The sequence below is a fragment of the Agelaius tricolor genome, unplaced genomic scaffold (assembly GCF_023055355.1).
Source record: "Agelaius tricolor isolate 1412-34295 unplaced genomic scaffold, bAgeTri1.0.p SCAF_1, whole genome shotgun sequence".
Classification (NCBI taxonomy): Eukaryota; Metazoa; Chordata; class Aves; order Passeriformes; family Icteridae; genus Agelaius; species Agelaius tricolor.
Genome location: NW_027269261.1, coordinates 80953448 through 80979878, shown reverse-complemented (window position 1 = coordinate 80979878; position 26431 = coordinate 80953448). Strand labels below are relative to the sequence as shown.

The following is a 26431-nucleotide window of genomic DNA, read 5'->3' as shown; positions in this document are numbered from 1 at the left end:
CAATTATGACTCCTTCTGTGCAGCAACAATTTACAACACTTATGAGGACATTTTATACTCCTGAATGACTCTGTTGTGAATGTGTATTTGAGAAGGCAATTTCCATTGAAGTCTAACTTCTAGTTAAAATGACAACACCAGACCTTCTAAAATTTCATCTGTAGTCCTTTGAGTTGGAATGGCAAGTATTTCCATCTCCTGTGATACCACTTGCTAAAAGAGAATTCTAAACACAGAGAGAAAATGCTTCAGTGTGTGACAGGAAGTGATGGAAACAGCCTCTCTTTAGTAGTGACACCTGATATCTCTTATTTTCTCCAACACTCTAAGCTCACACGGTAAAAACCTGCAGGTCCAGGAGGCTCAGCCAGCTTTGACATACTGTCACCAGCCAACAGAAACTGCCTTAGCAGAGTCCTGGAAGCTGAGTTTCAAAAAGAAAAAAATGTGCATGTATGGTACACATCTAGCCCTGCTTCTTTGGAACCAGCAATTAAAGCAACAGCTTCTCCAAAGCACCGAGTTTGATGTCTCAGTTATGAGGTTTCCATTTCTCAAGATAAAAACACCCCAGTTGTCACATCCAGAAGCAACGCTCGTGGGGTAGCAATATGCTCTGAGATGGAGGGTTTAAATTGCTTCAGCACCTTTCCCAAGTAACAAGGGGCTAGACTCAAAATTCTGTTTACTAGCTCTACTGAAAAATAATTATATACATATACTTGTATATAAGCTCTAGAAAACAAACTAAATAAATGCAATTTTGAACTAGAATATTCCAAATAACAGTGTAAATGCATGCAATGTATATTTAGCAATCTAAAAGGAGAAACTGCATTAAAATAATTTTCTTCTTCACCACTCATTAAAGACAGACAGCAAAGAATTTAGAAAAACAAGTTTGCTTTTTTTAAACTACAGTTTAATCAGATTTAAAGACACAAATTAGAAAAGAACATTTATAGGCAAGTTAAAAACACCTTTAAAACATAACAGCACGCTGCTTCTGCAGCACTGCTGAGACAAATTAGAAATAAGTAATTATTAAAATATCACAATCACAGTGTAACTAACAGTGGTATTTTAATTTTACCATACACCAACACTTAGTTTATGGATCTGTTGAAAAATAACACTTTTTAAAAAATATATATTTTGGAATAATAAAAATGAAATTCACCGACAATGTATTATAATCTGAACCAGGAAAGGCAAATTTAGGAATACTGTAGCTATCCACTTTTAGGGGTGTTCTCTCACCTTAACATACGGGTGGTTGGAGGCATAACTACTTCTGCATTGAGGTAAAACTATTCCTTTGAATGTGTAACCAAGGCAGGAAAGAATAAAGTTCCATATTTTAAATTCTTAAATTGAATAACTTATTACAACATCTTTGAATAATGCTATATTACCCATCTTACACTATTTCTCATCCAATACATTTTGAATGTTCTCGTCTAACTGATCTAGAACACATCTGAGGTCTGGGATTTAAGAGTAACTACCTAATTACTATTGTAGCATTTTGACACCTTTGTCACAGTAAGACACATCAGCAGATTCTCCACAGAAATAGTCAACACCACTGGACAAAAAAGGTACAAAGAAAAGATGTAAAGAGAACTGAAAAACATAGAGAAAGGCAAAAGATGCATAGGCAAATACTCCTTAACTTATTGTAGTAATATTTGCACCTTTAATAAGCAGTGTTGCATTTTCTGATTACCAATCTCTAGGCACCCCATTTTCTCTATTTTTTTGTTTCAGATTACACTGTCCCAGTTTTCAAGTCTAATCTGGCTAGAGCATGGACCCCAGCTATCTATTCATATGACATATTATAGTGAAACCTAAATGAAAATCCAGCCTGGGGTACCTCCCCCTTAGAGAACAAAAGGAAGGAAGAAGATTGTGCAGAGGTCTCTTTTGCCAAGAGGTTTGTTTGGAATAAGGTGCTGGACTGAGTCACTAGCAAGACAAAAACCTTCCTCCAGAAGTAGCCCTACCTCAGATCTCAGTCTGAAGTCACACAGTTTTTCAATTCAAAATTTATGCAATGTTTATGTGGATATGCACATGGGTTCAGAAAATCTAAAACCATCTACAATCAAGACCAGGTCTAAATCACTGAACACACAGCTAATGCACAAATGATGATAAAGTGGCAACATTTGCTTTTGCACATTTGTATACCTAAACTGAGCAAAACTGTGGTTTAAATATTTAATGTGATGAAAATGGATACATTTGGTGGTTAGATTTTGTAAAAAACCTACAAAAAGCCCATTCTGAAATAAGTTTTAAGAAATCATTTTTTTTCATTTAGCTTTGACCATAATAAACAAGTGTTGCAGTATTTGTAATTGTAACTTTGCAGGGTGACTTTGTGGATGCCTGGATTTCATGATGTTTGCAAAACGTCTACATTAAGACAGCAAACATGTCAAAAATCCATCCAGATATAGTACAGAGCAGCTGCAGCCTGGGTCACAAGCAAGCACAACCTCTGCCAAGCTCTGCACACAGGGTTGGCTCCCAGTGGGAACTGTGGAAACCCTTCCAGCCACAGATGGGACATGATCTGACCAGAGACTTCTCCACTGCAATCTTTTCCCACCAAGACTCTGAGGATGAAGATCAACAGTGCAAACTAGCTGAGATGCAGACAGATCTGGTAATCTTATGAGAGTAGGCTCAGTTCACTAGAGTGCCTGCTTACTTATTCAGAGTAGCATTTAAATACTTACTGAAGTGCTTATTGTCAATTGATTTTTAAACAGGAAAATTAAAAAATACACCAAGTGCAGTTCAGAGTATTACTGAACCTAAATAAATACATAAAGGTCAATCATGTAGCGAAATGCTGTCATGAATCAGCACAGAACTAATGTGTATTTTTTAATACGTAGTCTGCATCATATTAAAAACCCTAAATTTATTTCCATCTGTTTTTCTAACACTGATCACTTTTCTACATAGATGGTAGTATTTCAAAATTTTCAATGAAAATTAAATTCTCAAACCTGATTTCAGAATTCAATGAGAATTACAAAATGAAAGAATTAAAGATATGGGAAATGAAAGCCTAAATTATATAACTTGTGCTTTTAAATTTCTTTATCTTTCAAGGCCAACTTATAAAGTTGAACATGTGAAAGTTTACATATAAGCAAGTTACACATTTTTATGCAAACACGAAGACACATTTGATCATGTATTTAAACAAATTGTCAACAACTTGTTTGCAAAGCTTCTGAGAGAAAAAAAAATCTAGATTTTGTTAAAATTACTTTTGATATGAATTAGGAGGTGACTATCTCAACCATCTCCTCTGCATCAGAAGACATTTTACCACTATCCAAATCAATGCCATCAAAAGAGGCAAAACTACCTAGTGTGCACCCTGTCATACAAACCTAGCATTTATATTATTACTTATTCCCCTGGGGGAAACAGAACAAGTTCTTAAAGTGTAAAATTTCTCTAATAAATAATTTACTATATTGGTAAAACTTACACCATATCTCAGTGTAGAGCAGGGAATATACCAAGGTCTCTTCATGGTCTTCTCACTAAAGTGTGATTTGTAATCAAGAGCATATTGAAATGTATACCAATATTTTTACATGTAATACATCTTCAAATGTCACAAATTACTGAAATCTTGTCTACATGTCAACTTAAGGAATGGCCAGGGAAGAATAAGTTTCCTGAATAAGAAGGGCATATCTGTAACTGCAAAGCTAACAAAGCCTTTTTGATTACAACAGTAGTGGTCACCACTGAAAGTATTATTTAAATATGTAATATATATCTCTCTCATTCATACAGAATCATATAAGTTAAAAAATGTTAAGCAAGCAAATAGTTATGATTGGGGTGACTGCATTTACTAACTAACATTAACTCATTAAGTGCCTGAATGAACTGTTCACAATAGGCAAATATCTGCAAAGCACCATAAAATTAGGAATGATATGTTGTATTTACTTTTCATAGTGTGCTGATCTGAAATACAGGAAACACTTTTACTTTTTGGATATACATTATTTAATGAGTGAAAGAATACTTTGAAAACCATGTTTCCTTCATGTCCAAAACATTTATAGGAAATATACTTTATACAATTTTTGTTAGGAAGAGCAATAAGAATCACTTCCATCCTTTCAAATTCAGTATTATCAAATGATGTGTGTAAAACCTAAATATTATCTAAGCATTGGGGCTGGCTGCTCTTGACTTTCTGACTGACTGGATAAAAAGGATCCAGTGTGACAGCAAGGCAGAAAATGAGTAAAGCAGAGGGAAAGAAACATCAAAACCCCAGTCTGACTAAAATCAGGGTGCTACCATTAAAATAAAACAGTTCTTTTCATAGTCCCCAAGAGAATTCATTCTTGTGAAGAGCAGATTTTTATTCAAAGTACTTTTATATTTAACAATGGCATTTAAAGTGTAAATCCTAGGACACTATACTTAAATTCTGTGCAGAATTACTTCAAATATTTTTCTTGTGTTTCAATTACTGAGTTCAAATCATGAAGAAAAAAAAGTCGTGTCCAATTTTGAAACCTGTATTTTGCCACCTGTGCTCAATGAAAGTATGAATGTATTTTCTTAGTTGTTTCAACCTCCCAAGATACAACATACAAAAGTTCTGAACAAAACTGTACCTCTGAATTCACTCACATTCAAGTACCAGTCTGCACAACCCTAAACCTTATTTTCTGGGAGCCTTTACAACTGTTTGCATATTTCATTAAGAAGAGTTAGCCTCCACAGCACACATGGGCATGCATGCCAAAACAGTAAATCAAGAGTACGAGAACATAAATAGGAAAACATCACATTGTACTGGCATCCAAAAGTGGTTTTTTTTAAATAGATTTGGAGACTGCACCAATAAGATGAATTTAAATTCAAGAGTAACAAATGCTGAAAGAATCAACCCTATTTCTACTTACCCACCCAGAAATGTGCAAATCTCATTTGTTCCTTTATGTAAATGTCCCTTCAAGTGCAGAATGCAAAAAAAGTCTTTCCTGATTCTGTATCTAACAAGGATGATCAAACAAACTACCATACTCTTACTCATTAACAAAAAGAAAACCATAATGTGGTGTCAAAGAAGTTTATGACAACCACAACCCCGTGTAAGGGGAAGTCTACCTGGGCAATCAAAGTAAGGATTTAGAAGTGAGATTATTTTATCTTAAAGATAATACACCTGTCACTGAAACAATGAACATCCCTCCTCATCTAAACAGACTCATCCACTCTCATTTCATATTCAGTTCCCTCTTTCTGAGTAGATTAATTAGTGCTAACATACATATATGGGAAGTTATGTTCTCTTCTTCCTGGAGTTTTAGGCAAGGAGCCAAGGGCCAGAGAGTTATGACAGCAAGGAAACAACTCTGACCTAACTTAGGCTGGTTCTTCAGGGAGTACTGTGATGATTTTTGCATGGCAATATCTCCAAAGCTGAGGACCATCATTGCACTTCTGGCAGTAAGAATATTCATCCAACTGGAGCTAGAGATTTGATTAAAACTTTAGGTTTCAAAATATTATGACAAAATTTTCTTAATCACTTGTTAGTTATGAATCAATCAGCTGCATTATTTTTCTCTGGTATTATTTTATATCTGGTTTAAATTAAGAATAAACCCCACATGGATAAACATCTTGTATTTACTTTAAAAAATTTTATGAAAATACAGAATATATGCAATTAAAATGTAGCCCTTTAACAGTAGTACTCTAGCACTAACCATCATCACTATAAATGATTGGAAATAGATATAACCACTACATTGTTTCCTTGATTTGTGGAATTAAACTTCCCTAATTCAGACAGTCAGATATTCTGAAGGACTTCTTTCATTATGTTACCCAGAAATATGACATGAAATTTGCATCTAAAATTCTAATTCAAAGAAAAAGCTTTTCCTTAAATTCATGCACTTCTTTGGATAAAGGTTCATCAATTCTCAAGCATACAGAAATTGGTTGTGATAGTCATTTCATGTTTGACTACCTATGTGCTGGAGCTTCAAGGTAATTTTGCTATTTTATACTGAAGGCATCATCAACTAACTGATGCCTGAAACTTCAAAATAACTTTAAGTATTAAAAATTACTTTTTGTAAAACAGTTCTATTCTAGAACAAGTATTTACGGTATTTAAGGGCAAAACTGCACTTTCATTGAAATCCCAGTGCTTGCACATTGTCTTCTGTGCCTTGTGGCTGCTTTTCCCCCTCTGTCTGCAATGCCCACTTGGCAGTGTATTATTGAGTTTAGGTACTTTAAAGTAAAAGAAACCTACATTAGAGCTATCAGCTACCAGCTTACCCTGGAAAAGGTAAATCTTCAGGTGTTTTTAATCCGTTCAGAAGGGCCATTTTAATCCATTCAGAGTAATTTTTCTCTTTATTAAAGAAACCTAACTATAATTTGGCATCAATGTTTACAGTTCTGTAATGTACTCTAATAGTTTGAGATAAGAAAACCCTCCAAATACTGAGATGCTTATTGCAATTCCCTTTGAAAGACTCCAAAGTCTTCTAGCGACTTTGCATTTCCTCTCATTATCTTCTTTATAGCACATAGTGTTATATATTTGAAATACTTTCCACATAAAATCAAACTTGAAATACCCACTTAGAAACAATATTTCAGTAAATAGAGGGTTTAAGGCAAGTCATTCAGTTGGAAAATTAATTTCCATTTGTTAATCCTAGACTGACACAATTTTATTCCACCCCATCGGTGCCTTGGGATACACAACGTACATTCAGCAGAGGGCACACATATGACCCTATGGACATACGTTGCAAGTCCTGAGTGCCCATTGAAGTAATGGTAATATCTTCATATAAGGCGTGACCCACAGGGACATGGCATGGGAGGGGTTAGTTTGTTTTGTTTCCAGTCTTGCTATTGTATGTGATTTTTCCTAGGTAATGTATTCTTTTCTTACTAAATATCTTTGCAAACAAATACAAACCCCTTTAAAAGGTGCTAAAAATGGGTTTCTGAAAACATACAAAATATATTCATCATAGTATTTCCTCAATCACTGTTTTAATGCTTGATATCTGCAGGTTATTTCTTGTTTCTGACTGAAACTATTATTTGTTGTGGAATAATTGTTCTTTTGCAAAAGACTTTCTTCTTCTAGTTTTCTGGACCACACAGGCTGGACACTTTCATGCTTTTTACTTCCTTTTTGAGTTCTTTTCAATGGAAAAACCAACAACACTAGGATGCTGGCAATATGAAGACAGAAATAGCAGGAGCTAAAAAACAAACAGAAATAATAAATCAGTGAAACTCTGAGCACTCTAACAAATATACTTGGCACATAAGATGTGAAAACATTAATATTTTATTTAAGAAAAGTAAAATAAGGGGAAAATTAAGTCTTCCTTCACATTATTTAGGACTGTATAAAGTGAACAGAAGTCTGCTTTCAACTTTTTTCAGAAGTTATTTCTGGGAAGTCAATATTTAGTCTTGCTATAAAATGTTCCAAGGGCAAATAGTAATTTCAAAGGTATCCTCTGGTTTTGTTTTTGGCTAGGATTTTTCCCTTGCCCCCTGAAAAATAAGTCTGTTATGACAGAAAAGTGTGAGCAACACAAGACACACTGTTCAAGCACTAGAAATTTGCTACAAATCAATCTCAGAATTGTATCACTAAAATAGCTTCAGAAATCTGCCACTGAAAATATTTCTATTCCAAGTGAAAGAAAAGGAAACAGGTAGAATGTGCTTACCTGTAAAAGGTGAGAGAGGGTTTTACAGAGAGCAGTACAAATGGCACGACTGTGTAACTTATTGCTGCTTGAGTTGCCATCCATGTTACAATATCATAACATAGTTTAACAGCAGGAGATTGAACAAAATAGTGTCTGATATTGTTTCTTATCTGAAAAAGCAGGTAATACTGAGTTAGCTGAGGAATAAACCTTGAGAGCTCAGTTTGTTGCATTGACAAAAAAGTCATAGGATGAATTTACATGTTACAGTTTGGTCAAATATATTTGAACTATTCAAAATGCCCGTTAACTTCAAAAATTGGTTCAAATTCCCTGCAATTCATTCAGCATGGGAATTAAGCATTTATCAATTTAAACAGAATTTAAATAAATTAATCCTACCCTAAATCCAATGCAAATTTGCACTGATTGTCTGAATGAGGCAGAAATTGTATTCTATCAAGCCATACGGTAAATATAGAGGGTTGGAGTAAGTGAAGGCCAGAATCTTTCTGACAAAAGCCTCTATATAGAGTAAGCCATTTTTATACACTTGTTAATAAAAATATATTTTAAAGCAAGTAGGGTATATATCAGAATATACAAAATATCAGTTCTAATAACATATTTCAGGGGTCTTAACTTCTGTCAAGTGGGATTATTATAAAATTACTCAAATTTCTATGCTGAATTTTCTTTTATTCTAAAATTCTGCTCAAAAGATTGAATACCAGAAGTATTTAAAAACTCAAATCCAAATCCCACACAGGGTTGGGTCCAGTTTTATTTAAGTCTATAATTATAAAGACATAAATAAAACTTTGCCTCTCCTTCCTTTGACTGAACTGTTCTCCTTGCTCACACTCTGTCTTAGGTGCTGACAAACCAAAATGGGCTCAATTCAGCCTTTGACCCCACTTCATATCACAGTTCCACCTCCCAGTCACCTGCACTGAAGCAGTGCTCTCTGAAAAGCTGCACACCAGAGTGTACTGTTCAGCCTCCTTAACCCCCAGTTTCTTTAGAACTCCTCCTTCCAAAGAATGTATCCAAAGCTACCTCCTGCTGATTTAATTCTTCACATTAAAAACCCTTTTTGACCCTTCTGGTTCTTCTAATTGCCCTGTAGATGCCACATTCCCACTCAGTCTTTTCTTAGTTAAGCTAAGTCAAACAAGTAATTCTAGCTACATACCCTTCATTCTGCCATCTCCCTCTAATTATTCCTATGGTCACATGCAAGGACTTGCTCCTGAGTTCTGTAGAACCCAGATGAAGCTTCACAAACTTTCTTGTAATCTTGTATTTTTTAGGACTTGGAGAACAACTTTTAACACAAATCTATGGCTGCCACTAGTAAACACCCGGTTATGAAATCTGCAATGATTAAAGGTAGTAAAATAAGTTGGATACATGCTTAGGCATAACAGAACAAAGTGTGGATCAGTGTTGCCAAACTTTGCAATTAAAGGCTAGTAGAGTTAAATAACAAATATGCTCTAACATATCTTAGTTAATATTAAGTACCTGTTGATACAGAAACTGAAAATACTTTTTTACTAGCCTATTGATTGATACATAGGAAACATGAATACGATATAGTCTACTAGACCAGCCCTGGATGAAGGGCAGTGAGCACTCCACTTACTGGGCTCATCTCACTAAGTAAACAACTTTTATCTGTGAACTGTCCCAGAACCTTGGCTTTTGCTCCAGCCCCTAGCTGACAAATGTCAAAAGTTCCCTGTGATAGATCTGGAAGAAGAAGAAAGCTGTATCTATTATAAAGAACGGAGTCGGTTCTGTCAAACAAGGACTATACCCATATTTTGTGAAGAAAGAGAAGCATTTGTTTATTGATGTAGTAGCAATCTTAATCTGAAGTACCACCTTCCCCTAGCTATTATAGCAACCACAGAGCAGTCGGCTTCATTTCTCATTCCCCTGGTTCTTTCAACAAAAAAGTGCTCTGTTATGCTGCTCTGATCTGATGTGTAATTTGCTCCTCTTTTCCACTGAGTGACTGATAAACCTGTCTCTGTTCTTACACAGCTTTCTCAGGCAGAACAGTGAGAGATTTCTTGGCAGATTTGCTGTCTCCATATGGTTCTGAATAGCAACTGCAAAAGCTTGTTAATATGACTGCACTATTGGCTGGCCAGCTTGAAATAGTAACTGCACTAGAGACTTTTATGTGCTGCTTGAGGGGGAACATTCTTTAGTTATCATCCTTACAATAGTACTGGAGAGAAATTAGGAATGAGGCAGACTCTAGAAATATATAGCAATGACACCCAAATTTTAAGCTACTCATCATCACTAATGTTTTCAAAATTACTTTAGATAACATCAACTGTTCAGCATGCAATAGTAACACACTAACAGTTAATATAGAGGAAGAGCTTCCACAAAAGATACAAAGGTGCTACAAAGATGTTACAGGCTGTGTATAGTCTAGTTTTTTTCCACCAATCAAGCCCTCCTTTTCATTAATCATCCCCATTGTTCTCATAACGAAAAAAAGTAAACACCACTATCAGACAGATTGTGTATTAACAGTAAAGGGCATCTTTGGAGCAATGAACATGATCAATTTGCTTTTACAAAACTTATTATTTATGAAGATACGTGGTTTGTACTTACAGCTCGTGCTGCTAGTGTCATTAGTACTCCTGTTAAAAATGTTAAATAATATCCTGGATAAACCCCATGCCAGATGGCAGAAAGAATGAAGGTTTGGATCGTTGGGCTGAAGGTGGCTCGCTCATAGCACACTCTAGCAAGTCAGAAATAATTCAAGATAAGTAACATGAAACAAATCACCCAGTCTTCCCAGCTATCATTGATACTTTTACCAGTTTCATCTCCAACAAAGAGGTTTCAATGCAATTGCAGTTTTCTATTATTTAATAATGTTGTCACTATATTATGGCTTACAAAAAACACTTAAAGCTATTCACAGCTCCCAATTCCAGCCCTCAGTGCTAAACTTGTGCTCAGTGCCATCACACATTGTCCTTATTCCTAATGAAGTGATACACAAGCATCCAAAGATGAGTTTTGGCATTATACAGGATCTTGAGCCATCAAAGAATGCGTTTGAAAAGCTGCACTGGAAGGTACAAACCACCGCCAGATTCTTGGGATGAGTCAGGTATGTTTTCCATAAAATAAGAGCAGCTTATAGGAACAGGGGAAAACTAATAACTGCCTTCAATTTTGAATAATAAAGAAACTACAGTTGAAAACGTGTCTGTGTGACACAATTAAGTGAGCATGACAATGAAATTGTAATAAATACGCTAGTGCTGAGAGAGTATTAAATAAGGAGAAAGCTGAACTCTGCTTTTTTTAAAACTGAGACTGAATTACTAGGCAAGGTCCTATAGTAAGGAATTCTAGAAGGAAGAAGGGAAAAAGGAATCCAAGAAAGGTGGTTTCTAGAAGACAACATTATATCACACAATGACAAACCATCATGATGTGGAAGAATGATAGGAAACATGGTAAAGTCCTGATATAGCTTCATCAAGAGTTCTTTAATGCCTTTAATGATCTGAAAACCAAAAAGCAATAGGAAAAATGGAAACAGATACTAACTAACAAAGCAAAAATAAACACCACAAGCATGCATGAGCACGAATCTATAGCTAATATACAAAAATGAGTTTTAACTAAAAAAGCTATAGACACAAATATGTTAAAAGGTTTTATAACCACACAGCAAGTAAGAGAGAGAGATAAGAGAATGGACATCTGTTGTTCAAAGATAACAAACTAATGATACTGAGAGCCGCAACATCCACTACCAATCTAACTACTTTACTGCAACTTCCACAAAAAGATTACTGAAACCTAATGATGTAGCCTATGTTGAAGAACAGAAGGTAAAAAGACAGGATCTGAAGAGGGGAAGATTAAAAGTGTAATTTTCTAATTTAGTTTATTTCAGTCAAATAGATGTGGTAAGTTTTATCTTATGAGGTCTTCAGTGGGATATGTGCACAACTCCCTCCTCTTGCTAAAGGGCTTCATTCAGAGTGGCAATTAAGATGAGAACATGGGGCTGGCCTAATACTTAAGACTGTCTGAGGACATTTGCCCAAAACAGATCACTTTAAAGAGGAAAGCAACACTGGCCAGGCTGAATAGTAAATAGAGACATTTTTGACAGAGAATCTATCAGCCTCGGGAGTAGCAAAGCATGAGGAAAATGCGCTGAGTCAGGGAGACATCTTGGAGCAAAATACTTCTCATCAAAACCTCATTTGACACTGCCAGAAGTCATCCCACCAACACAATGACCTCTGTCTTGGCCAAGACAGAGCATCCCTGCTAGACACAGAGTAGCTGCATCCAGATAGGGCCTGTCAGTGCAGTGCACCATGAGAGGGAGCAGTGTCTCATCCCTGTCAGCTGCAGGCACATGAATTTGTGCCAGGCTTTTCTAGGGGGCATGTGAAATCACCAGATGCACACCAAGCTGGAGTACCCACATCTCCCACAGGCAGTGCATGCCAGCAGGGTTTTGTGTCCCACACATCCTTAGGAGAGGAGGTGCAGTTTGCATGTAATTGTGTACATACAGGTGTGCTTTTTAATCTGCTTGAGATTAGTTGCAGAAGAGTGTTTTAAAATGTTTACTACTCCAAAGCACTAAACATGTCAAATGTTATGTGTTCTAATACTGCTATTAATTCTAAATGTATATGACTGGTGGCTAATTACATCTCATTAGAAAAGTGATACATGTCTTCAATCTTTATTTGGTTTAAAGTACTGAAATTATCCCTGGAAAGCATTCAGGAGTGAACAAAACTCACTAAATTAACTAACCAAATTTCACCTGTATCAATGCAAGTGGGGTAAAACAGTACAAAAAAAATTCCTCAGATTTCAATTTCAAAGAGTAAAAAGTAAACTTAAATGCTTCCATGGATTTGGCAATAATAAATCTTGTTCAAATACTTCATTTGATGATCCTAGAAACAAATGAAGGAAATATGGTCATCACAATAGGTTGAGAAAATCTATTCAAATATAGGTGGTTCAGGTTATCCATAATGCTCTAGAAGTGGGAAGATGCATCAACTGTTCAGCAAGGTACTGTCTTCAGTCTGGTTCTATGATTTTTTTACTAACTTAAGTAGTAGACTGAGAAGTATTTCTTCCACCTTGTCTTCCCTTCTTTTTTTGAGATGGAAGGTGGGATGGACAAGATTGACATTGTTTTCTTAATTGAGAGCACTAGAATCCAAAATGTTCTTGGCAGACTTGAAGGATGTTCTGAAACCAACCAGATGAAGTCCAAAGCATAGAACATCTAATAAGAAAAGTGGAAGACACAAACCAGTACCATTTCTGTAGCATTACTCAAAAAGTATAGCTGAGTATGAATATGGATCAGCAGTATGAAACACTGAGCATCAGCTAAGCATGAATCAACAGTAGATTGCTGCTGCAAAAAAAGACAGATAACACCCTTTCTAACACATCACAGTATTACCCAAAGAAAATAATTATAAATAATCCACTCAAATTAATCAACTCTGCCTCTAAAAAGCCAGGGAAAAAATCTTGAAGGTCTTAGTAGAAGTACTACATCTACTCTAAGAAGACAGAAGGTTTGGAAAGATGTCAGAATTGAGCAACAAGAACCACAGAGGTTTTGGAAACATGACCAAAGACAAATGGGATGAGATGGTTTCTTTAAAAAAGAGAAAGAATGGGCTGAGTGGAACATAACAGCTTTCCCAGCCAGGAAACATTATAATGACAAATATTGTCATATATGTAACTATGCTATATATGATACTATGTAAATGTCTATTTTAACTTGCATGCTTGTAATAATAATGCCTTTAAATTGCTGTATACTATGGTCTACACTAAACATTTATTAAACCTCTTTGTGATCTGTAGCTCCATTAACTGTGTTTTTTACAAGTTTGTTTTTACACACAATCAAGCTTTAACTGATGGTTCCTTTTCTACAATTGTCAGAAAAGAACAGAACAAATGCTACTGTCTGGTATTTCATGTAAGATGAATGGCTGAACTTTTAGGTACTTCTATAAATGGTAAAAAAAGTGAGTTATTAAAAGTGGATGTTTAAAGTAATCCATGACTTTGTCCTCTATGCAAATTGTTGGAGCATTGCCACTAACCAAATGATTAGTAACAAAGTATATATTCTCTACCACTATTTATGGATCTCTTTTACTTGCAACAAAACTTTCACAGAACATCCACCTTTCCACACCCTTTCACTTTGACAGAATCAATTTAGACCATCCCCAAGGATTCTTTTATTATTGTTTTTAAAAAATACCTATTAAAAGAGATGCTATAATTTTTCTTCACATCTTCTTTTATTATCACCCTGAGCAATTGACTTGCATTTTTTTCTTTCAATTTTTAACAGAAATATTATGCTTCTTCACTAATAATTTTTGCTTAGAATCATTCTGTTTAGCAGATTTGAAAGTTTGTTGAAAGTTAATCTTGTCCTATTATATTTTAATACTGTTAAACTTCTGTTCTCTAAATCAAAACAGCTAAATTACATATTTGGTTTTTGAAATGCTACATTTGAATACCTGCAAACATGCAATTTTTTGTTGACTGTCATAGAAACAGATTCCATTGACCATTGAGCCAACCAGAATAATCACATAAAATTCAACTTCTTTTTTAAACTGGGTGAGCAAAATATTTAGAGATGAAATGATGGAAGAAAGAGAACGTACTATGAAGAAATCTGATGGAAGAGACATCCAGTTGCCAGCTATCCTAGAATAAGGGGTAAAGTCCTCTAAGTGATCCCAAGATAGGGGCCTCAGTTAAACTTGCACCTGTGGATAGGAGATCAACTCAACAGTCTGACTGGAAGAAGGGAAACAACACCCATGAGCTACTCAAGAACACTTCTACTTTCTCCTTACCACAAAGAAGCAGAATGGTGCAATTCACAGGGACTGTACCTGTTCCCCAGGCAAGGAAAGAGAGTGCAGCTGAGAGAGTGTCATTTGGAATTTTTGCTGACAGCACATTGTAGGGTTTGATGTCTGTCATACACTCATAATGGAAGGAGCACAGAAAGTCCTCTCAGAGAACATAGAGAAGTTCCTGTATCACTTTGTGGCTAAAAATAATGCAGAGCTTTCACAGGCCGAGACGTACACTTTGCCTGCTGCTCTCAACAACGTGCACTGGCTGAATGCTAAGAGAGGGGAAAAAGACACCTCTACAGATTAACAGTTTTAGGTTCCCTATGGCTTGTGAAGGAAAACAGAATCTATCATAACCTGATAGTTTACACTATGAGAGAAGTCCTAAACTCAGAAGCTTTACTTCAAGTATTACAAGAAGAATCTCCTGCACAGTTGCTAAACAAGTGATGTTTTGTGGGCATTAGCTCCAAATGCTATACCATTTTCAAAGAAATACAGATCTCAGAATTTTCAGTGAAAAAAAAATTTCCTTTAAGAAATAAATACCTTTTGAGCCAAAGAGCTGTTTGGATATTCCAGTTATCAAGAAACATCTTGAAACTTGTGGAAAACTGTAAAGTAAAACAAACTAATTATTTCCGTAATTGCAGAGTGTCACAATGTGTTTCAAAATTCTTGTGTATAAATTATAAATCCTCTCACCCAAATTTGTGATGAGCTGAACAAGTTATTTACTCAACTACTTATAACCACAGAATATTTTGGAAATCAATTGACATGTTCAAAACAGGCTATTTTCCACCCTTTTTTAAAGGTGTGAACACATCATTTTTGACTTAGAACATATTCACTATCTAAAGGAACAAATGTGTAGGAAAAGTTATTGAAATTAAGAGTAACTACCTACATGGGCATGTGTGTTTTTTTGAAAGAACCAGAAACAAACCTCTATTTGCTGGATTCTCAGATTTGATATTAGATCCCAACGTGTAACTCCATTTTTATCGTAGCCTCTAAAACCAAACCCTGCTGCATTATTAATTGCATCTGCTGCAATGACACAAGAAGAAACAAATGAATTATCAACTGTCTGTATTACAAACTGTGCATCACACAACAGGTAGTTTATTCAAAACATTTATCACATTTTAAAGACCGTGTTTAATTTTTCTTTTAAATACTGAGGATCACTTGAACAAACAGAAAACAATCCAAGCAACACTAGCTTCCAATTCAAAAATTTGCACAAAAGCCTAAGAATGAGAGGTAGCACTAGCTACTACACAGTACAGATGTTCCCTGTCTCCCATACCACCTACTTAGACTTGCTTGAGCAATCAGACAGAAAAACAAACTCGGTGAGATGCATCAAGACTATAAAACAGTAGCTGGTTTTAATGATTTGAAACAGCAGGTCAATGTTCACATGCATGTCTTTGGTCTTCATTATGCAGCAACAGTGATGCTAAAAGCATAAAGATTAAATTGTGTGATTCCCTCCATGCAGGTGCACATTCACAGCACCCCATGGAGAGCAGTGCAAAGCAAACAGACAAAACCAGGAACTTTCTAAGGAATGCAGAGCTCATCAAACTTCCACTAATGGCACAAGGCCACTGTTACAACACCTTTGAATGTGAAGTGTTTACAGTGCATGTCAAAGGTCAGATGTTTGAAGCAAACAATATTTTTCCATAGGAGAAAAAGCTTCTACTGTCATCTGGGCTATGCAAGAAAATACCAGGGATCTCTACTGCCTGTCGCTTTCAGTCACCACCTTCGCCTGAGCTTTGTTAGCTCAGACACTAACATTTCCTTACCTGTATTTTCAAAATTAGGATGGCCACACATAAGGAAATGACATGTGCTTAATATTTATAATGATTTATAATGAATTTATAATATTTTTGCTTCCTTGTGAATTTTTTCTAAATATCTTTGAAAGTAACAAAATTTGCTGCCTTACATCTGACATTGCTATGCCAACTTCAAATACTGGGCAATAGTTTTACGCTCAATGAGAAACAACTGCAAACACAAACTCCATAATCTTTTGCAAGCTAGAATGCGAAGACTGTAACTAGAGTAAGTACTCGTTTTATTAACTAGCATTTTAGTATTCATTTTAAGTAATTAATTTCATTAACACTTTTTTTAAAGTGGAAAGAATAGTAATGAACAACTCAAAGGTGTAACATCCAGTAAAACTGTTAAAGCCCCTCACATTCTACTCCTACCATTATAGGTTTAGATGAGACAAAGTAGAAGGAAGAAGGCTAACAAACTAGAAGTACAGAGTTGGCATAGTTCATTTTTTTTGGTATTTACCAGAGGAATGCTAGCTTTACACTGCTACCAAGTGCATAAAGAGGAATCCAACTGAAGTATTAAAGGCCAAAAAAAGCCCAACTGAAATTATTCACTTTTCAGATGACTACTACTATTTATAGATGATGATATGGGTGTATAAGAGCATAATATTCAAATTTATTTCCACAACAAGCCCCAGAACTACTATATCCAGACAAGCTGAAAGTATTTAATTCATTGACCAGAAATGAAAGCAGCAGCTGTAAATGAGTCATGCTGCTCTGCTACCCTAAAGCTTTCTTTATTGCATTGTTCCCACAGATTTTCTCTCAAAAGAACTATCAGACAAATATGCAAAATTGGAGAGGAGGAGGAAGCTGATGAAATCTGTTGTGTGAGCCACTTTCAAGATGTCAGCTTACTTAAATAAAGCATCTTCCTGTTGTACACATTGTTTTTTTACAAGTAACATAAACGGAAATGCAAAATATTCTTTAAACGCTATAATCTATTCAAGTGTCTTAAATAAGTTACTAAGCATGTTATCCCACCAGTCATTCAAACTTTTAGTAAACTAAGGCTAAAACTGAAGTGTCACCCATCAAATTCTGAAAATGCCACCTACTATTAACAACAGTATCATGTACCTGAATTCCAGAGTATTAATTTTCCTTTGTGATTGAATAAAATCAAGCAAATTACTGATAACTAACCACAGAAAGAGGTTAAAATTAACTCTGAAGATATGCCAAAAATAAAGGTATCAAAATAATTTTTTAAAAATCATAAACAAAAAGGATTGTACATCAGAACAGATGTACCACTACTTTTCCTTTTTTTAAAGTTACTGTTCATTGGAACACTATCACCTTCCAAAAAGAGAGTGATCACTTCTCAAAAAGAGACACTACTCAATGTACTTAATACCTTGAAAGACTTAAATGCAATCAGGTTTTCCTAAGGCCTCAAGAGGGCACTGCCACTTTTTAATACACACTGAAGTGAACACATCTCAGATGACTCTCAGTACACTTTGATATTCAACAATGGTATTTCTGTTGTTATTATTATATTTTTAAACATATACTTACCTAAAGTCCATGCAAAATAATACTTGGGTCTGGCAGCCATAAGAGACACATACAGGTAGAAAAACCTTACAGGCCATGATGCTGTAGCTCTGAAGTTATCATCAATGTTGTATTCCACAGGCAAAGTTTGTGTAATAGTCATGTGGAAGAGTAAGGACAGTCCACAGATCAAGAGCTTCTGTGCCACAGCTATCTGAAAATTTAAGGGAGATTCTGTAAGCTTCATTTTTTTGTTTATCTTTTGGAAACAAAGGAAAGTTATAATCTTCCTTCCCTATACAGACATACATATATGTTAATTTTTCAGTAATATATATACAAGCAACTTTAAAATAGTTTATAAAAAATCTGTTTTATAGAGATTCAAGGAATGTTGTTATATTGATCAAGTTGTGAGCATCACTTCCCATGGCCAACGCAATAAATCCACTCTGACTACACTGACTCTCCAAAAGTCCTTTTAATAACCAGAGCACCTTTTGCAGGTCAGTTTTTTTTTTCTTACTTTCTTGTCAAATTACTGAAGCAATTAAATTGTTAAGACATCATAACACAAAACATATAATCTAGGACAAAGTAAGATTATTACTGCAGAGATTCCAGAATAATGGCAAAACTTCAGTTTCTTTTCAGGACCCTTTGGCATAATGCAGGTGCTCAATTTCTGCCCAACTCAATACATCAATGATCTCTGTTACATTACTGAAGCATCTAAATTATAAACCAACTAAAATACTGAAATGATTTATGAATTTCAGCCCAAATTTCAGCCAATCAGTTCTAGATGGACCTGTTTTCCCAATCAGAGTGATCAAGCTACAATGGTACAAATAGTATGCTCACAGATATGTTACAAGTGTGTTGTTCAGATAGGACCTACTCAAATTTTCTCAAAACTCAGCTTTGCTATAACCACCACAGTAAAGAGTATGTATCTTCAGTAGAACTTTTCTAAGGTTCTATTATAAAACATACAGAGCAATATAAGCAATATATGCCTGACACTGACTGCTTTAAGTCACTAGTCTGATCCACATCCCAAAGGCAGACACCATATTTTGTGAAAGACCCCAGTAACATACTAAAGGAGGCACCAACAAGAGAAGCTCGAGAGCTAATTCACAGAAATGTAATTTTCAAGCTTTTGTTTTAAGCAATCTCAATATTTAAACATTACTGGTTTAATTTACATTACAATTATACAGATACTAAACTTGACAAGAAAACAATCAATCTACTTTTGTTGGAAGCATCAGAACAAAAATATAACCAGAATCTGTCTGTGCTGCTTCCAGTACACCCACCCAAACTTTTAAAGATAACATCCTGCTTCACTGAGAGTTCAGCTCAACATCTAGCTCCAAAACAAAGGGCAATTTTTTTCCATGATACAGAATGGGGCAGTAAATGTCCAACTGAAAGCACACACTTTGGCAAGACATAACATATCAAAGATTCACCCAGTTGCACAGATGTAAGAAGTGGTACAACCTGATTAAAGAGTGAGACTTGGAAAAGTTCTAAAACAGTGAGGGTATTTTTGGATATTGCATATATTTCACTTGGCTCATCTCAGAAGATATTTCAGAGAGGATCAGGAATCGCAATGATTTCACAAAAAACATCTGCCAGATAATTCAGGAGGCAACTACCTATTAATGGTTAAAGCTGGTGCTTAATTATCTGTTTGCTTTCTAATGAACTTCATTTTAATACTTTATTCTATTACAAGAGCTCAACATGACGAGCATTAATTTTCTAGAAGCATTCCTTGGTTATTTCAGAACTATTCATAATCCCTCTCTTTGCTACAGCAGAGGGAAAGTTCAGTTGACTTAATGCCTTCAGGATCTTCAATAGAAATGTATGTTCATAAAATCAGTTACTACTAATACTAATGAATCTTTAATTCTGGTAATTCTGGTGACAAATACAAAAGTCTGAAATATTATATTTATTTATATTTGATATTTACAAATATCAAGTCTGATATTTGTAAGTATCAGAAGGCATCACCCCAAGTTTGAAGACATTTGCAAGGATTTAACTTTAAGGCCTAGGCCATAATTACAAGTCATGTTCAATTCTGCAGGAGAAACAATAAGCTGGTAACAGTAACATGCAAGTTAAAACAGAAGTATGAATATATAAAATAGGTTCTTTCCATCTGAAGATGACCACAAAGTCTCAAAAAATGTTTTGGCCACTTATATTGTAATCTCTGTTCAAGGACCTGCCTTGTGCCACTGCCTCTATTTGCCAATTTTTCTTTTAGTAAACAGATGTCATTCACCTGCCTATTCAACACCAAATATGCTTTGCATTTCTCTGAAGGTTGTTAAATAAATTGTGGAGGGGAAAACACCTCTTTTATGCAGGAGCATCAGATTTTCAACAAAATTTATTTTAAGAACAAATAATGAACTCATACAGTACTCTGTCATGAATTAAACTTTTTTTTTTTTTTTAATTACACTACTTCACTCAATAATTATAAATCCCAGCATGCTGATACCACTTACAGGGATCAGAATCAGGGATTACAGGGTCCTTAGAAAACTGTGGTGGAAATAAATCTCCCACCTCTGGGGAGCTGCTGTTTCCAGACTGGTTTAAGCAGAGTTTCTGAGGCCAAGCCAAACACAGGCTGCAATGCAAAGGAGTCCTGCCCTGCCTCCACTCCCTCTCTGAAGGTTTGGCTCCTTAGGCTGAGTCAGATTAGAGAAACAAATCAGATGAAAACCTAGATTTTTGGCATTTTGCAGGAGGGGGTTTGTTGGAAATTTTTTGGTGGGAAGGTGTGGTGATATGTCTGGTAGGTTTTGGTGGGTTTTTGTTTGTTTTTTCACGACAAGTTAGTTTCAGACAAATCAAATTATCTGACTCAAACTACAACACTGTGCAATGATACCAACAAAATCATTGTTCAATTTTTCAATTACCTATTGAAATGCATTTGGTAAAACATTCATTCACTTCTTATTACTTAATTAACCTTTCTTTGCCAAGGCATAAATGGGAAATCACTGAATTGCACAGTCACATAGAAGGGTTCGTCAATTTTTACAAGGATGAAGTAATTTGTAGTTTCATTTATTTTACTTGTTTAAGTTTTCAACATAGCAAAATAACTGTTCTGTTAAGAAATTAAAAGACAGTAAAATGCAGGATAACTTTGACCTCAGAAGAAGCACAAAATACAAATTATTTTACAACAAAAAAGTAAAAAGATCTGTCTCATCCAGTTTTGATGAACAACTGAGCATACCTGTATAAAAATATGAAATATGATCAACACTAGGAAGGGAAGGAGGTACTTAAGCTAGAAGACAGTGCCAGGACAAAACTAGATGTGCATAAATTAGATGGGAATATAATTAGGTTGAAAGCTAGATACCTAATTGGAGAAAGCAGTTCAGGAGCAGCTTTCTAACTGAAGAAATAAAGGTAAAGCACTCACAGAGCTCAGAAAGTTTAGAAATAAATTACTGCATAAGCATGTATAACATATACAAATAGATTTTAAAAAGTAGAGAGGAATCTTGAAAAATTTTATTTGAATGAACTTGTTCTTAATTTGATAAAGAATCAGTACTTAATATTTAGTGGTATTAAAGCACATTATTTTGGAGAGGTTGGTGCCTCAGACAAAAACTATAGATATTTAAGCAAGAACATTATAACCTGTAGGAAGATTCTGCATAATAAGCAAGAAAGCAGATATCTGCTGACAGGAATCTTGTATTTTAAGGGTAGCCATAATAAAAAGAAACTTACAAAGACAGATATTAATTTCTGAGAGTTGACACCACTTTGAGCACCAACAACTGATAGCTTGCAAAAAGGCACAATAGGAGGGATATAAGAAGTAAGTTTTAATATGGTGACTTGTTTCATTTAACATGCAATGAACACAGCAAAAGTACTAATCCAAGTTTACATCATGCAGTCAACACACATTATAGAGGAGGAGGCTGGCATGAACTACTTCAGTTATGTAATTTTACTTAACAATAAATGAAACTTACTGTAACTCAGCTCAAGGATTCTTTTTTATTTATGACATTAACATTTGCTGATCTCCTCTACATTTCAAACTTTTTTGAGTTACGTAAAAATTTATTCTTCTTGAAATAATAACAAATTTTAAGTATTAATATAAAGTTAATGGTATTTAAACATTCTTCTAGAACAAGACAATGAATATTTTAATTGATACAGCAAATGCAGTGAAATTGTGTCATTCATCTTTCTCCAAAAGCACACAATACTCACTGGTGTTATAAAATGCAGCCAGATTTCTCTAACACCAGTTGGGAGATGAAATATCAGGAGCATAAACAGCTTCTCTTTGTTTTTATGTCAAAAGCTAATGCAGCATAAATTGCAAAAGTTTCAAGCATTTAAGAGCAAATAATTTTAAGGAAAAGCACTTACCTGAAAGAAGAAGCCATCATAGGTTTATATTTATTTCTATTGACCTTCTCCATATTACTAGCAAGATTATGTGGTAAAAAGCCAGGAAGTCCTATCAGGCAATCAGTGGATGTGTGTCCAGAAGTACTGATACAGGCAGGTTTGGTTTACCTCCATTTATTTGCAATAATTTTATTATATAACAGTTTTCTGCAGAAATAGGACTTCAGTACACAAGACTTTACTGGGCCAAAACAACATTTAGAAACAAAAGTGCCTGCAACTTTGTGGATACAACACATCAAAGCAGAGCATGGGCCATGTGATGCTGATCTACACAAGGAATTCTCAGTGTCTCACCCTTCCTAACATGTTCCACAGCTCACTTGCGTGAACTCACATGCTCTGTCAATTCGTGGAGCACCTTCAAGTGTTATCATCCTCCAGCCATGAGTTTAGATTCCAGTTGTGCAAGTTACTACAATCACACAAGATGGGTAGAATGGAACATGCAAAGAGTCCTCACCCACCTTTCCAAGGATGGAAGTGATTGGGAAGCACTCCCTGTTGGCCCAGCTGTGGGGCCATGACCTCTAGATGGTAGGACAAGACAAGCACCTCCATGTGGGAAAACACCTCCATCTGCTCCAGCAACAGCTGGTCTCACAAGACAAGCAGAACATGGGCAAGTGGTGCTGGAATTAGCAAAAGCCATCCATGTGACCCCATGATAAATCTGCCTCTTATGGGAGGTAAGAATTATCTTAGGCACATGTAAATTTAAACGCCTGATACATTACTACGTAAGACAATATGAAAAGAGTGAAAAGATAATATTCAATACTCTGGGCATTAACCTAATTGGACTAAATTTTAAAAGTTTTGTGAGCTTTTGATTTAAATTCAGGTCATACAATCTCTCTTGTAAGGCATGATCAACTGGATTATCTTTTCTAAGTATTTGGTCTCTTCTCCAGTAACAGACCAAAGAAAAAAAAGACTTATGTGTCTTGAAGTATTGTTCATAGTGTTATGGGTAGTACATCTTTTGCTACACCTTCAGATCAAAATCCTTCTTTAATACCTCTCTACATGACTGCAAGCATGAAAAATAAACTATTTCTATGACCTTTTCAATTTGTTACATATGACTGGGTTTTTATGCACAGTATATGCTTTGAAGTGAACATGCATGAACAGTTTTCATTTAAAGATGGCTTTTTACCATATAAACTTGTTAGGAAGCTCCAAATTAATCTGCTTTTATCCACAAGATCCAGACTGGAAACCATGGAGAAAACCTGCCTTTAAAAAATAAGCATGTAACTTTTTGAACAAGGAACTATTCTGTTGATGAACGAACTCCAGACTCAGCTCAGCAGTTATGCCTGTAAATGAAGAGTGCAAACCAAGCTTTCCATGCAATGATTCCATAAGCATCAGCACTGCAAGAGTCACACATCTTACATTTGGGGAAGGATCCGTTTGTTCATACTTTGTATCTTCCTTCCCATTTGCTTCAGACTGTTGCAGTTGGTATGATCTGCCTTCAATGAAAGTAATATAGTCTTTGTAAGAGCATAACGGGCCTGCCAGGATACCCATGAAATTACAGTTGTAACTTAAATACTCCAGTAGACTTGGCATGCGTCTGTAATTCAAAGACAAGCAACTGGTGAGATGGATTGTGTAGTTCTTCAGGATTTCCACAGTAGGAAAAATCACACTCCATGCTACCACTCTCTCTAACTGCAGTAAAAACCACATGGACAAGAGCAGTTTGTCTGTCTTTCGTAATCACAGCTTGAAACATTCTACACATAGCATTTCTTTCCAATCCATACTGGGCATTTTGAGACAGACCTCCTGAACTCTACTGAGTCTCTCCCTGCCCAGCAGAGGTGTTTGACTGAAGCTGAGCCTGAGGAAGGAAAGGGAGGGCTGTTTTCCTAAGTGTTTGTTCCACTGCGTAAACTATTTTTCCCTCAACAATTGAATCAATAAACAAAGGTTTGGCCTAACTGGCAATAACTTCAATTTAAACAGATGTCTCAACACTCTCTTGCCCAAAGCAACATACTATTTTCAAGTGTCCTGAATAAAGTACTGAGAAAAGGCAAGTTAAATACTGAAAAACAGGATTTAACAATGTTTCTTCACCAGCTACTTCATATGTGTACTCCTATCTGATATGGCATGCATTTGCATAGACTGCATAGAACTTAGAATGTTCTTTTTAAATAACTATAAAATCTCCTCCTAGTGATATTTTTCAGAAGAAAAGATATACAAATTAAACTAAAAATATATAAAAACATGGATCTGTTTTACATGACCTTATAAATTCTGTCTTGAACCTGAGCTGTAGAAACTGCAGAGAGCATTAAGAAAATACACAAAACATCCCCAAAGCAGAATGTCTGAAAGCCTACCTTACAGCTAAACACCTCTGTGATGGAGTCAAGTCTTCATTTTTCCGAAACATTCCTAGGGAAGAGGACAAGAAAAAGAAAAAAATAAAGAAAGCTAAATCCCCCCATATTTTACTCAGCAGAACAAGTCTCGTGCTGCAATGTAATTTCTTAATGCCTCAATCGATTTCAGAGCTATTATGTCACATAACATTTTTGCTGGAGTTGGATCAAACAATTCTTACAAACAAAATCACAAACTCTCGTATCTTCAGTTATATCCAGCAGTGCCTAAACGTGAAATCATGTGGATTTCAGGAAAGCAATGACAACTTGAAAAAAGTGTTAACAAAAACAATTCTTCTACATTAGTTGAGACTTCAAAGTCTGCAGGTTTTAAAACCCTTTATTTCCAATTCTGGAAACAGGACAAGCCCCAAAACACAGCCATTGTCATAGCCATAGTCACTGCAGTTTCAATGCATGAAATGGACACAGTCCAAGAGAGATTTCAGCAATTGGATACTTAGAACAGATCTCAAGAACAGCTTTGCACTGCAAATAAAGGTCATGACCAAGCTCCAGTGAAGCAGGCATGGCAGTAAAGGGTGCCACAGCCTTTTTCCTGAGCACTAACATGAAAAGCTCTAACCCCTACTAGCAGAAGAGGGCAGTCCAAGTCTAAGTTCAGCAACAAGACTGAGTTTACTTCTTGCCATATGTGGCTATTTCTGAAATGCTGGCAATCTATCCCTGTAAAATAGTCTTCAAAATCTCTTTACTTTCATCAAAGAGAAAAGTAAAAAATAAGACTTTCAACATTTTCATTTATTATGAAATATACTAATTCAGGTATAGTAAAAAAAAAGTAAGAGCTCCCTCCTTCAGATAGCCCTGGCTAATACCAGCCAGCACTGCCTGCCAGAATGACCACTTCAGTTCCTCCTGCAGCCTTCTCCAGTGCCTCAGATATTCCCACATGCAGCCATTTCCTGCTATTTGTACTTCATTTTTTCTTTACAATTGCAACTACTAAAAACTTTATCCACATAGCTTCCTAAAGGAAATCAAATTTATGGGATCACACTTCAATTATCTTTCTCCACAGCAGTGCTTAAACCCAGCAGCCAATTTCTAATCAAGTTTGACAAAAGAGCAGGGCAATCTAAATATGAAATCCTAATGTGCTTTATGAAAATAGATGTTTCTATAGAAGATACTCCTCCTGTCATAGAAAGGTTGCCTCCAACCCCACTCTTTGATGCCAGTAAATCCACAGAGGGGAGCCCTTATTCTTGATCCAGGCTAAGTTTCAACTGGAGCCAATTTTTTTTTTAGATATCAAAATCAGTGAGCCTTATGACAAAAAAGATTGAGGAGCTGAGGGGAAGTAAAAGCTAATTTAATTCTGTGACTCATGGAAACACTTGTTATCTACAACGAAGGAAATTCTGTTGCCTTAGAGTGTGACTCCACTATGG

At 35.5% G+C, this 26431-nt stretch overlaps 1 protein-coding gene across 3 annotated transcripts in view; it reads right to left on the bottom strand.

The window, feature by feature from the left end:
- Positions 1-900: 900 nt before the first annotated feature.
- Positions 901-26431, bottom strand: part of MBOAT2 (membrane bound glycerophospholipid O-acyltransferase 2) — a 93279-nt gene continuing 67748 nt past the window's right edge. For all 3 annotated transcript variants that reach the window (XM_071441100.1, XM_071441118.1, XM_071441110.1), the window contains 8 exons: positions 24972-25026; positions 24007-24190; positions 18124-18316; positions 15669-15772; positions 15269-15333; positions 10413-10545; positions 7788-7939; positions 901-7307 (listed from right to left, as the gene is read on the bottom strand). In XM_071441100.1, coding sequence (XP_071297201.1) covers positions 7085-7307; positions 7788-7939; positions 10413-10545; positions 15269-15333; positions 15669-15772; positions 18124-18316; positions 24007-24190; positions 24972-25026 — 1109 coding nt within the window. In that variant the 3' untranslated portion in view covers positions 901-7084. The remainder of the gene's footprint in view (positions 7308-7787; positions 7940-10412; positions 10546-15268; positions 15334-15668; positions 15773-18123; positions 18317-24006; positions 24191-24971; positions 25027-26431) is intronic.